At 36.0% G+C, this 12,409-nt stretch overlaps 2 protein-coding genes and 1 non-coding gene across 4 annotated transcripts; all 3 read right to left on the bottom strand.

Moving 5' to 3' along the window:
* Positions 1–57: 57 nt before the first annotated feature.
* LOC105176464 (annexin D7) lies at positions 58–3,008 on the bottom strand. Of its 2 annotated transcripts, none has more exons than XM_011099277.3 (5): positions 2,684–3,008; positions 1,882–2,027; positions 1,273–1,491; positions 827–1,039; positions 58–529 (listed from the first exon to the last, which is right to left on the bottom strand). In XM_011099277.3, the coding sequence occupies exons 1-5, from the start codon at positions 2,757–2,759 to the stop codon at positions 227–229; spliced, it is 957 nt and encodes a 318-aa protein (XP_011097579.2). In that variant the 5' UTR covers positions 2,760–3,008; the 3' UTR covers positions 58–226. The 2 variants fall into 2 exon arrangements, with proteins under 2 accessions (XP_011097579.2, XP_088733250.1); XM_088877124.1 differs by lacking the exon at positions 2,684–3,008 and adding an exon at positions 2,129–2,630 and having other exon boundaries at positions 1,882–2,042.
* A 323-nt stretch (positions 3,009–3,331) lies between these two features.
* Positions 3,332–3,404, bottom strand: TRNAR-ACG (transfer RNA arginine (anticodon ACG)). Its single transcript has one exon. It is a non-coding gene; the product is annotated as a tRNA-Arg (tRNA).
* Positions 3,405–3,859: 455 nt separating this feature from the next.
* Positions 3,860–11,271, bottom strand: LOC105176463 (asparagine synthetase [glutamine-hydrolyzing] 3). Its single transcript, XM_088877181.1, has 14 exons — positions 10,991–11,271; positions 9,590–9,728; positions 8,659–8,754; positions 8,323–8,464; positions 7,943–8,038; positions 7,307–7,401; positions 6,595–6,753; positions 6,192–6,272; positions 5,880–6,101; positions 5,626–5,760; positions 4,967–5,047; positions 4,743–4,829; positions 4,523–4,630; positions 3,860–4,209 (listed from the first exon to the last, which is right to left on the bottom strand). Exons 1-14 carry the CDS (start codon positions 11,068–11,070, stop codon positions 4,024–4,026), a joined length of 1,707 nt encoding a protein of 568 aa, XP_088733307.1. The 5' UTR covers positions 11,071–11,271; the 3' UTR covers positions 3,860–4,023.
* Between the last annotated feature and the right edge of the window lie 1,138 nt (positions 11,272–12,409).

Genomic DNA, 12,409 nt, shown 5'->3' with positions numbered 1-12,409 from the left:
CTCTTCAATCTTCTAAACAGGTATTCATAGCATAGATCAGATAAGCACCTAAAAGGATAAATCAATAGAAGTACCATTATATCATCAAACACACCATTGTCAAGTATCTTGAACCATTATTTACAGCCAGAACATAGACAGTCTATAACAGAAGGCCACACAACACACAAGCTCGCCGCTTATATTTATTTAGAGAACACAGTTATGGAACAAGAACTCGCAACACTCAGGCATGCTCATTTTCTTTTCCAACCAATGCAAGGAGGAACTTCTCGTAGTCTCCAGAAGTGTCCCCGGCAACCGCATGCACCAGAGTCATACTGTTTCGCTTATGGTATTCTTCTTTGATCCTCTGCAAGTTGACCTCAGCTTGGGTGACAACGACTCGAGTGAGAGCCCATTCGTCTGTGCCAAGCCCGGTTATAGCCAAACGGAGAGTTTTCTCATAATATTTCTCCGGAGAGGTCAAGCACTTTATCGTTGCTCTCAGGAACCTGAGGTACTCATCCTTGGGGTCAGCTTTCAAATCCTACAAAAAACATCATAAAAATACCAAGATTTAAAACTTACCTTCAAGAAAGAAGATAGGTCATAAAACTACCAAGGTAACAAGTTTCATATATAACTTGGGGTATAACATGTGATTTCCAGATAGATAGATAGAGAGAGAGAGAGACATAAAGTGAATTTTGTTTCTCAGACATTGTTACTTTGTTCTGTAAGAGCTCAAGCACAAGATACCTAGGATAAGTTCCTATATCATGACTGGAAAAAAAGGTAGCATTTCTGTCCGAGTATAACTTTGCATGTCATAAGAATGAATTACCTTAGAAATAGCATTTCCAAAGTGATCGTTATACTGGTTAAAAGTTGCATTCAGCTGTGCTTTGCTTCTGGTGGTTAAAATTCTGATAAGCTCTTCATCAGCACAAGCTTTGCCGGATATCTTTTCATGAAGTATCTTAGCCTCGGATTTCGCCAATATCATGTCTACCTCATCGCCTTCATAACGGAAGGCACTCACAAGAGGAACCAACAGCTGTTTGAAAATACAGAGAATACAAAATCATGTCTGAAAATAAAAGGTATAAATCAGACTTGCTTTTTTACCTTGTCTCAGTTCATTTTGTTTGATTGATAAACATGGGATAAATCCCACATGACTGTTTCATTCACTATCATCTCCATCTTATCAGAACAAACACAACTTAAGCCCCGAGTACACTAACATTAGGGAACTCACTTATTACAGCCTGGGAATATGTAACTTACCTTTCGGAAGTCACCAGTTGTGTAATATGCAACATCTTCTTCAAGTGATTTCTTGTAACAAGCATGGTATGCCTGTCTGATTTTGAACAGATCGTACGATGACCTGGTGCAAGCAATCTCCATGATGACCAAATTGCTAGCAGTCAACTTCTTTATAGCCTCATTAGCCAAATAAGCATCTCGCTCTGCTGGATCCAGCGTCCAAAGAAGTATGGCACGCTAATACAACCACAAACATATGCAAACATTTATTGGAGAACATAAGTGACGAACTCCGATCATATGTAAATGATAAAGCAGACCAATCAAGAGAGAAATCAACCGAAACAATCATTACTAGTTCCACATAACTATCATTGCAACGAAAGATAATTGCAAGTCAGTTCATCAAAGAACAAGGATTCTTTCACTTGGTAAATTCGCTCTTCTGAAACCATGTACAATGTCCACTATCCTCTCCATTTCAGGCCTTGAAAGCAGAGTACAAAACAGAGGATCAAGAGGGTTGCCAATCAACAAGATAGAATAGACTCGTACAGATTGCATTTCATACACAGCCCACGATTAGTCTACAGAGATTAAATGAACAAAACTTATCAGCAGACTAACCAGAAAATCACCAGAAAGTTCTTTCTCCAACTCCTTCAGAAGATCCTCACCATAAGCTGCAGCATATGCTTCGCGAATTAACTTTCGCTGTGCTCCATTCCTGTGGGCAAGGATACCGACAATTCCTTCCTCGTCTGTGCCCCATCCTGCAAAAATGAATTCTGCACAGCTTCAATGTACCAGATAGAAAAACATTACTTCATTTTCCCTGATATCTTTTTTGTTTTCAAGATTGCAGGCTATCTACCTAAATGACCTTTTTGGTAGTAAATGATAATGTGCATAGAATGAAAATGGCCAAATCTGTAGTCCATTGAACTGAATCATCAAATGTAGTTCAGAAAGTATGAGCATTCATTTTTTCAGGCTATTAGCCTCCTCTGAGTTCCAAGTTAACAAAAATTGCAACTTTGCCAGTTATTACCTGCAATTTGGCAGCAAACCAAATTTGATTCGCATAAATTTGTAAGAAACATAGCACATTCACCAAACTTCTAAAGCCCATCAGATACCACAATATCAAAATAATTCCAAAAAAAAAAAACGAAAACCCTCTATCCAACACCAGAATCCAAAAAGGCCCCACCCCATGATCAAGAACTGATACAGTCTTGACCATTTCAAGATTAATGTAATTACCACACATCACCAGTCAAAACCCACGAATAATTCTTACATTTCAGTCACTTACGCTCATGATCTTAGTCTCTTCTATGTACAGATAAATTGCATTGAAAGAAAAGAAAGGTTTCCATAGAGATCTGTTGAAGAAAGCAGAGAAAAAAAAGACAATTATAACAACCCGCAAAAGCTTTGTGGAGCTTCTCAGCATCCTCTTCCGAAGGGGGAACATTTGCAGGGACTTTCAGAGTTGCCATTGTTACCTCCAAAAACACCCTCTCTCTCTCTCTCTAAAACACTGTAATGAGGGAGGATTTATGAATGTGATGAGGACGAAGTGGGAGTCATGAATAGTAATGAAATATATAAGCTGGGATTGAGGTGTTAAAGAACTGACGTTATTGTTGTATGAAAAGGAAGCAAAAAGTCATCGAAATCCTCGTTTCCTTTCCGATTCTTGTCAGAGATGCATGAAAGAATATTACAGCTGATGAAAACGTGATTTTCATTTCATATAAAGAAAGGACAATGGAGTTGAAAGATGATCTGATTTCTATGGGACGTGTCTCATGTCGTGTCATTTGGGGTACGATGGGAAATTGACCAAACTATGTATACGAAACGGATAGAAACCCAAATTAATTGATGCCAATTAATGAGAGGTTTTAAATAAAGATTTTAATAATAATATAAGAGAGTCAATGGAATTTATTGTAAAACTCTAAAGAGGACGTTTTCTTCAGCAATAATAAACAAAACTTACAATTAATTTAATTTATTAGAGAAGTAAATAATAAATATAAAAGAAAAAAGAGATGACAAACGACAACGACTCCGCTGGGGATCGAACCCAGAATCTCTGGTTCCGTAGACCAGCGCCTTATCCATTGGGCCACGGAGTCCAATTGATGCTACTTAACTCCATATAATTTACTAGTACTAAAATATATCTTGATTATTCAATGTTTATACATTAGTTCGGAGCATGAAATATATAAAATACAAATCCTACAGTTCAGTTAAATGAAACTTCAAACATTTAAAGACACAAAAAAAAAAAAAAAAAATACAGTAACATGGACTTATACTCAATGATTCTATCATCACTGACACATAGGAAGAATTCTATAAATCCACAATCCATATATATAGCTACCAAATTTTTCATATGGAAAACTGAAGCAGAACTATTTCATTTTGCTCTCTCTTTACACTTTACTACCCTTTAATAGACTTTACTAGTTGTTCCATGGCAAAATGGAAAAACACTTTTAAGTCGCCTTTTCGTATATGCACTCTGGACATATTCTCCAAACACGATTTCCGATTCGTTATCAAATGTAAAAATCATTTGCAATGAAACAACCGTAGTCTAATGATTTGCAAAATGTCCACTTAATATGTTCATAGTAAAGCAGTACCCTTCCACTCATAAAACACGCTTCCTGATATTTGCAAGTTACATCAGAAACGGATTTGACTCCAAAACAAACATACAAATCAAACAGCTACTGTACTATTTTACTCCTTTTTGGAAGGACCATTGATGGCAGGTGTCTTGGCCTCGTCGTATGCCGCAACATGGACACCGAGGGCAGCTCGACCAGACGGGTCAAGATTCTTGGACCACGCTGCATCCCACTCGACAGCCTTTGCTGTGCTGCAAGCCACACTTGGACCACCTGGAACAGTTGATCTTGCAGCATTCTGTGTTCAAAATGACAAGTAAAAAGAACTTAAGCATGGAGTAAACTAACTAATGATGCCGCTTTGGTGGATAAGCAAAGATCTGATCAAGCTTCGAGAAAACGAGCAGGTACGCTTGTGGGTGGGAGACAAGTTATATTGATGATCCAGAAGATAGGAAAATGAATTATAACTGAAGAAACTTCAAGGTAATCCATAATCCAAAACGCTACAACTCTTCCCACTAGTACAGCCACAAGATTAGGAAAAGGAAAGAACAAATGGGAAAGCATATAAAATAAGTCGATAAGCTAACTAGGCATGCAAACCTCACCTTAGGGAAGAATCGCTCAAAGATGGTCCTATAGTAGTACCCCTCTTTTGTTGTTGGAGTATTCTCAGGGTAAACAAAACTTGCATTGGCTAACATTGCATCTGTAACCTGTTGATTAAGTAGAGATGAATATCAACAAATATGCATCAACATAAGGGAAAAATCCATACAAAGTCATAGATTAATTAATAATTTTAGGAACTGGAGAGACAGGCCATACCTGTTTATTAGCGTGATCTTTCAAGCCATCAATCCAACTGTATCCAACTCCATCACTGAACTGCTCCTTCTGTCTGTACAAAATGTGCTGAACCCCACAAAATAAATGGCTTAATAACTCCTACAACTATATGAACCAAAATGTCTTTTTCTTTTAGGGTAATTGTAAGAAACAGGGAGCTGAATGCTAACAATAAACCACGTTATCAAAGCAGGGCAGCAAACCTTGGGCAAATATGGATTCTGCTCGTCATCAAATGCATTGCGTAGAATCCACTTCTCAATTCTTCCAAGATCAGGTCTTATCTGTCATCGCAAGTCAAACAAAATTCTTCAGGAAACTGAACAGTTCTGAGCATTAAACACAGGAAGTGTTCGGTACATATAATTGGAAAGCTTCATTTGATTGACACTAACATTTTTACCCCAGTAACTGTAAATATCTTCCTATTGTTTTCACCCTTTTTTTCTATACCAGTTATCAACACATTGGAAAATATTTACAAGTTGACGTAAGGAAGGAAATTAGAGTTGGTGATTCCAACCATGCGGTGCTTTTCAAGTTCTCATTTCATGAGGGATGGGTTTCATGAATTCGTTACTGGCAGAAGCTTTATTCCTTGAAAATAGTATAGCGGTTAGTCAATCTGTCACATCAGAACACTGCATAATCAACATGCTACCTGAAGTCAATGCCTTGACAAATATTTCAGCATTTGTGGGTAGGGTTTCCCCCACGGACTTTTCTGAGTTACCCACTATAGAACATACGACCCTATACAGTAAGTGCACACATAGATAAGTCCTTAAAGTTCCATCCAATGTTTATTTGGACCAATGTTTACAAATCAAATTGCATATCAACATACTCAATCCCTTCTTACCATTTTCCACTCTGGATCAATATCCATTGCAACATTGATAAATTCCTTGTCTAAGAAGGGCACACGAGCTTCAACGCCCCAAGCAGAAGTTGATTTATTAGCCCTCAAACAGTCATACAGATGAAGAGCTTTGATCTGGATCCAAAGTAAAGCGGACATCATAGAGGAAAACCATTTGTTAAGAAAAAGTAATTAGAAGAGAATACGATACCCTTTAGGTACACATAAACACATAATAACCAACTGCTGAATACCTTTCTACATGTTTCCTGGTGAAACTCCTCTTTGTTGGGTGCCTTGTGAAAATACAAATAACCACCAAAAATTTCGTCGGAGCCTTCACCAGAAAGAACCACTTTAACCCCCAGAGCTCTGATTTTTCTAGACATAAGAAACATAGGCGTACTGGCCCTGATAGTAGTCACATCATATGTCTCAATATGATAGATGACCTCTGCTAAGGCATCTATTCCTTCCTGATTTGGCAATCAAAAAGATAAAATAAGGTCAATCGGATGCGAGAGAGGCGTGTAATAAATTACTTCGTACTTGTGTGGAAATAGTACCTGCACTGTAAAATGGAACTCATGGTGACGAGTACCAAGGTAGTCTGCCACTTCTTTGGCAGCTTTTAGATCAGGAGAACCCTGATAGGAGAAAAATTGAGCGGGCAGACAATTATATACCATTGGAAGTTGAGCATTATTGAAGGGGTATAAAGGTTTACAACAAGATTGACAGACTAGTTTATGCTGAATAATGTGACCTAGTTGCTTCCCTACATTATGTTTCATGAAACAAAATAAATTGCTACAAGGAAAGCCATTCTTTTTTGGAAAGGTCAAAAATGAAAATTTTTGTGTCAAGAGAGTTAAAATAGAAACATAACACCACTTCACGCATTAGCACATGATTATAGAAACAGTCAAGCAACTACAGGTGGAAATGAGAATTGTGGCCTTTTATCACCTTTAAGCCAATACAAAAGGTGTGTAATTGTGACCCCCACTGGGCAGCTTCTGAATAAACCAAATAACGGGAAGCCACCGAGGCAACAAGGGAGGAGTCAAGTCCACCAGATAGAAGTACACCAAAGGGTACATCTGTCATAAGTCTCTTCACAACAGCCTGCAACATAGCAAGAGCATATGGAAAAGCCATTCAAGATATTAAGCATCGATAACATGCAATGACTAAAAAAGCATGAGTTTTGTGCAAAAATTATCTCACAGGTTTCGTTACAAGGAGGGACCACTATGAGTGGTGTGAAGCTTTCTTACAGTGAGTTGTATGCTTGACTAAAAAACATGTTAGGAAGGATGCGACTATCACATATATTGACCAAAGATCAAAGCCAACACATCCACTCAGGTAATCCTTGAGTAGCAAGAAACAGAACTATAATACAGAAGACATACATGAAGGATGGAGAAAGATTAGGAGTATAAAGCAGAGAAAAGATGTAGTAGTAGTAGGAACCAAGCTGTAGGGAAAAGAAGAGAAAGAGATTTGAAGACTGAACAGTTAGGAGCAAAGATCAACCCCACTCCAATTATTAATTTGAGAAAATACGACAGGGATAGGAGAGTAATAGGAGAAGTGAAGGAAAAAAATGAAAGGAAACAACGAAATTACATGTGGGATTCAAGGTGCAACAACCAACAAGGAAGAAACTACTGACCTTCTCAAAAGCCTTTCGCAGTACAAGAGGTTCATAAGGAGCTGAAGGTATCTGTTCTGCAAACCACGGTGGGTTGTACCATCTTCTGAGCCCTCCTGTAACCATCATTTAAGTAGTCTAAACTTAAATGTATTTGCACGCAAGTAAGCTATGCAAAAAACAGAGAAGAAAGAAGCTTGTTCAAAAATGTTAATTAGATTCATCTTGTTCCAGTTAAGAAGCAAGTACCCAGATTCTATAACTGGCTAAGCCCCAGGGGTGTCATCCATACGGAGCTAATATCATAGGCAAAAAAGAAAAAACGCAACCTTTGGCTAATTCATCTCACAATGACAGCAATAAAAACAACCACTGAAATGATAAGCACATGGACAGATTTCATCTCATGAGAACAACAATGAATTTTCAGCACCACAAACTATATATGGCGAGTTCTATTTATTTTTTTCACAGATGCAACTTTAATATGTAGACCTTAAATACATTTTATCTATTACAAAAAAAAGCAACTATATGAGCAGAGAACAAAGCTTGTCTTACACAGTTGTGATTGAGAATAAGTACAATAATAGCCGTGGGAAGCAGAATCTAACATAAATTAAATTGCATACTCTACACAGGTTGCAAAATGCATACCAAGTTTGCTTGAATATAAATGGCCAGGAAGAAAAGACATGAACCGCTCACAATCATCGCTTATAGCTTTCATTTCTGAAGCAAACCAAATGGATCCTGCAGAAAGTGCAGTATTTAGCTGTACAGAAACCACAGAATGAAAGATTAAACTAATTTGCACACTTAAGAGTCAGGATGTCAAATCAATGGATGGGAAACATTTATACAGGATACATAAAGGAAAACAGAGGAGTGCTGACACGCAGCCCTTTCCAACAAGACAGCTGGTAAACATCAGACCAAACTGCATTAAGAACACACTGGGACATGCTAAATAAGCAACTGCAGGAAACCTCTTAAGAATTTGATGAAAATTATTACAGCCCAAAACGTTCACTTACCATCAAGACCCCAGCCAATGTAAAGGGGAGTAATGCCAATGGCATCCCGGGCAGCAATGAAACTATTATCACGGGTGTCAAGAAGCACAAATGAAAACATTCCATCCAACATATTCACAAACTCTTCTCCATATTCCTCATACTGGAACAAAAATTAGTTGTGTCAGAAAAGTATAGGATAAAAAAGCTACTAGCGGAGAATAATTTTACTGTATGCTAAGATTTTTCAATTGAACAACTCTAGGAGACACCTCTTATTCATAGGCTAACTCAAGAGACATCTGTTTTATATAAGTTACTGGAACTTGAACTTCATTACAGTGTTTAAGAACTCACCAGATGAGCGATAACTTCACAATCACTTCCTGTTCTGAACTCATGAGACTTTAGCCTCTCCCTTAGTTCTTTATGGTTATATATTTCCCCATTCACCTAAAAGCACAAAAGAGGGAGGGAGAAAGACTGATCAAATTTAGATCAGAAAAGAATCCATAATAAGGAAGGAGCTACTGGCTATGGAACTTCCAAGGGAATGAACTAACAAACCCCAGCTTCACCACTATTCTTGGCCAACTTTTGATTAATGTTCTACAGTAAGACGCAACATTTTTTGGTAGCAAGACCGTCACCATAAAAATATGCCTTGCGAAATAGTTTTCCAGGTAGGAGGCCTGAGGCCCACAAACATTGGAAATTACAAGTTTGATTGATACGACAATGTTTCAACAGCCATCACATCATATCCTCATTATAAAACAATGTAATAGCCCATAAAAACCAGTATCATGCTTCTCATCTTTTCATTTACATAGAATAAGAGTCTCACTACAATGATATCTGGATTAAAAAAATGTAGAAGTGATGGAGGGGCATCCTGCACTAGTACCATGACTATGGGCAAGATTGTGTACCGCCTTTTGCATAAACATTAGGACAAAGTACATGGAGTACATGTCCTGTTAGGATAGTATTAACATCAGACCTTTTCCCATTTCTTTTCAGGTTACAAAGAAGTGTAGAGAGAATTTTTTTTTCCGAAAGTAACACAATGAACATGAACAAGAGGATAATTTATGGGAAGCACATACAGATGAGAAAAGAGAATGGGGAACTGCAAGTGCACTGCAAGTACTCTACTGCTTTTCTTTTAAAACCCAAGAACATTTGAGCTGTTAGAACTCAAGAATATGGCCAAGCAAGAACAGTTAAAACCACTGCCTATTTCAAGAAACTACTCAAAAATATTTCTGTAAAAGATTTCACCTACAGTGACAACAATTGTTTTGTCTTCATTGTATAGTGGCTGATCTCCTGAGGCAGGATCTACAATAGCTAAGCGTTCATGAGCAAGATAACAATTGTTATGATGGTGCAACCCGCTCCAATCAGGGCCTCTATGCCGCAGCCTGCGGTTTCCAAATGCCAAATGAGTAAGTGTTGTTCATAATAAATGTTATATCTTCATACGGACAGGTAACAAACGTTAACCAACAAAATTCTTGTGCTTCAATTAAAGAGAGTTTCACAGTTCAATAAGTTGATAATAAGAGATATCTAATAATGATACCAACTACAATCATGAATCATGTGTAAGGAAAAGCGATTCTACATGTCCAAGATTAAAAAAAAGGGTTCCGGTATGGGAAGGACATGACATTGATAAGACTGATAGCATCTCTGAAACATTTTGGACACTACAATTTTTTTTAATATCTTTTAAAAATTTAAAAGTTCGTAAAATTAAATGAAGAAATAGTATTATCCTTCTAAAGTCATTCTATCTCATTCTTTTACTTCTATTTTTTCTTAAAAAAAAATATTATGCTCTTTTTTTTCTCAGTGATAACATAATCTATAAATCACATTTCAATAATGTTTAACCCTATAATTGAAACAAATGCCTTTCTCATTATAATTGTATTTTATATTTTATATGTTTTGAACAATCACATATATATATATATGTATGTCAGTATGTGTATACATGTTTATGTTTATACATTTTATATAAGAAATTTATAGGATAGTAGCATACAAACAGCATCATATTCTAAAAGACTTTTAAAAATTACATGTTGTAGTGCCCATAGCGTCCCCTGAACATGTACATGCACCAAAGTCCTTAAGAGAAATGTACATGCAATCTATATTAAATTGGAAAGTATACAGAGATATTTCGATACTGTAGCCCAAATAAACTCAAAGAAAGTAATCAGAACTCGGGGAACAACCGAATCCAACTTATAGGTGGCTTCTGCAATGAAAATAATCAGAATCATAAAGTATAACACGTGTTGAAGATATTTCAAGCACCGTATAACTCATAACATCATCTGAACAAGAAATTTCAACATTCAACCGAATTCTCCAACAAAGTCCATAGTCTTCTCGAGCCATCATAGAGAACTAATAACTAACATTCTTTGGAAACAATTACATTTCCCATTAACTTTTTAAAAATTTTCCCAATACTCAAAATAAAAAACTTCGCCATCATATCTTCCCCCACATTTCGCCTGACAACTAGGTTCAACGAAAACAGGACACAATCAGTTTACCAAAAATTTCCACATAAAAATGAAATTATCAAATCAAAATTCACCGAACAGCACAATGCAACAAAGTCACAACCACAAAATTCAAACAAAACATAAACGAAAATGAACACCTCCTGGAGAGTTCAATAATCCTGGGCCGTTTCCCCTGCGGGTTGTCAGCGATGCCGAGCACAGCGAGAATCCCACACATAGTTTTCCGTGTTGCTTCCTGCTACAACTCCTGCTCTCTCCGTATAAATATATAAATACAAAAAGAAATGTATATCTACGTATACGAATGCCTGCGCTTCGCTCTCTCTGCTTTCCGAAAAGGAGGCGCAAAGATAGAGAGCGAGTAAGAGAGAGAGAGAAAGTTGGGGGGAGGGTGGCTGCTGAATAGTAGACTGGGCATTCAGTTATAAGCCAAGATGGGACGATCTCGGCCGTCCATTTTGAGCGGTTTCCAAAAGATTCCGCTTTGGCTTTGATTTAATTAGGGTTTAAGCGCCGTTAATTGTTTAAGATTCGATTTGTGTGGGGCCCCTCCCCCGGGTCTCGGTTTCCGGGATCTGCTCCTCCTTTTTCCCGTTCCTCGTTTTGGACAAAATTCACATGTTCTGATGTTCCAATTGTTTAAAAAAATAATAATAATTCAATTAATTAATGTTGTTTTTATATTATTGAGATAATTACATCCTCCATTCTTAAAATTTAATATAATTATACATAAATTTTATATGATTTAATTAAATTATATTAATATCTATGAAGTTTATTTTTGTCTAATAAATAAATATTTTCATTTATCAAAATTTATAGAATTTGTAAATTTTAACAATTAAATAAAGAAAAATTCTTGTTTACTTTTAATTGACTTATTATCAATTTATTACAAGTCAAAATAAATATTATTCTGACCAAATTACTTTTATACATCTTTACATGTTAGTGCATGTAACGCGATATATTTTCACCTTTATAAGGATATATCTTCATATGCTAGTGAATTTGAAGCAGTATATATTCGCCCTTATAAGGAAAATTTGGCTAGAAAAATATTTATTTGACATACAATAAATCATATGTAGTAAATCAATTGGGAAAACTATGAATTTTCATTCAATTTGTTTTTTGCTAATATCAGCAAAACTAGTTAAATTTAATTAACAAAAAAATTTATTTATTAAATGAAAGCAAATATTAAGGTTACTATGTATAATTTTCTAAACCACAACAAATCAATGTATAATTACGCTAAACATCAGCGAAAGGCGGTATATTTACCCTTTTTTGTTTTCTTGATGTTAGCGTGGTCTCAATTTATTTTTAATTTGAATGAAGTGTAAATTATGCTATGTTATTTTGAATTATATTTAAATTAATGGATTTGAATTTCAACAGATAAATTTTAAAAAAATAATTTTAAATTACTTTATATTAAAGGATTTTGAAATCCCACGAAATATAAGTTAAATCTAAAGATGAAATATTTAAAATTATTTAAATTCAAAATTTATCAAAATAAATTAGAGAATTTGACATCCATAATA

Source organism: Sesamum indicum, linkage group LG13 (assembly GCF_026168435.1).
Source record: "Sesamum indicum cultivar Baizhima isolate 11 linkage group LG13, ASM2616843v1, whole genome shotgun sequence".
Taxonomy (NCBI): Eukaryota; Viridiplantae; Streptophyta; class Magnoliopsida; order Lamiales; family Pedaliaceae; genus Sesamum; species Sesamum indicum.
This window is presented reverse-complemented; position numbering and strand designations above follow the sequence as displayed.

Bases quoted from the DNA above. Each gene is read 5' to 3' on its own strand.
- LOC105176463 (XM_088877181.1), bottom strand. From the start codon at position 11,070: ATGTGTGGGATTCTCGCTGTGCTCGGCATCGCTGACAACCCGCAGGGG. The intron at 6,273-6,594 runs GTGATAAAAGGC...TTCTCCTATCAG, and splicing joins CCTTTTGTATTGGCTTAAAG to GGTTCTCCTGATCTAAAAGC. The intron at 6,102-6,191 runs GTACTATTTCCA...TTGCCAAATCAG, and splicing joins AGTTCCATTTTACAGTGCAG to GAAGGAATAGATGCCTTAGC.
- LOC105176464 (XM_088877124.1), bottom strand. From the start codon at position 2,195: ATGGACTACAGATTTGGCCATTTTCATTCTATGCACATTATCATTTAC. The intron at 2,043-2,128 runs GTAGATAGCCTG...GAAGCTGTGCAG, and splicing joins CTACCAAAAAGGTCATTTAG to AATTCATTTTTGCAGGATGG. The intron at 530-826 runs GTAATTCATTCT...TGTTTTTTGTAG, and splicing joins TTGGAAATGCTATTTCTAAG to GATTTGAAAGCTGACCCCAA.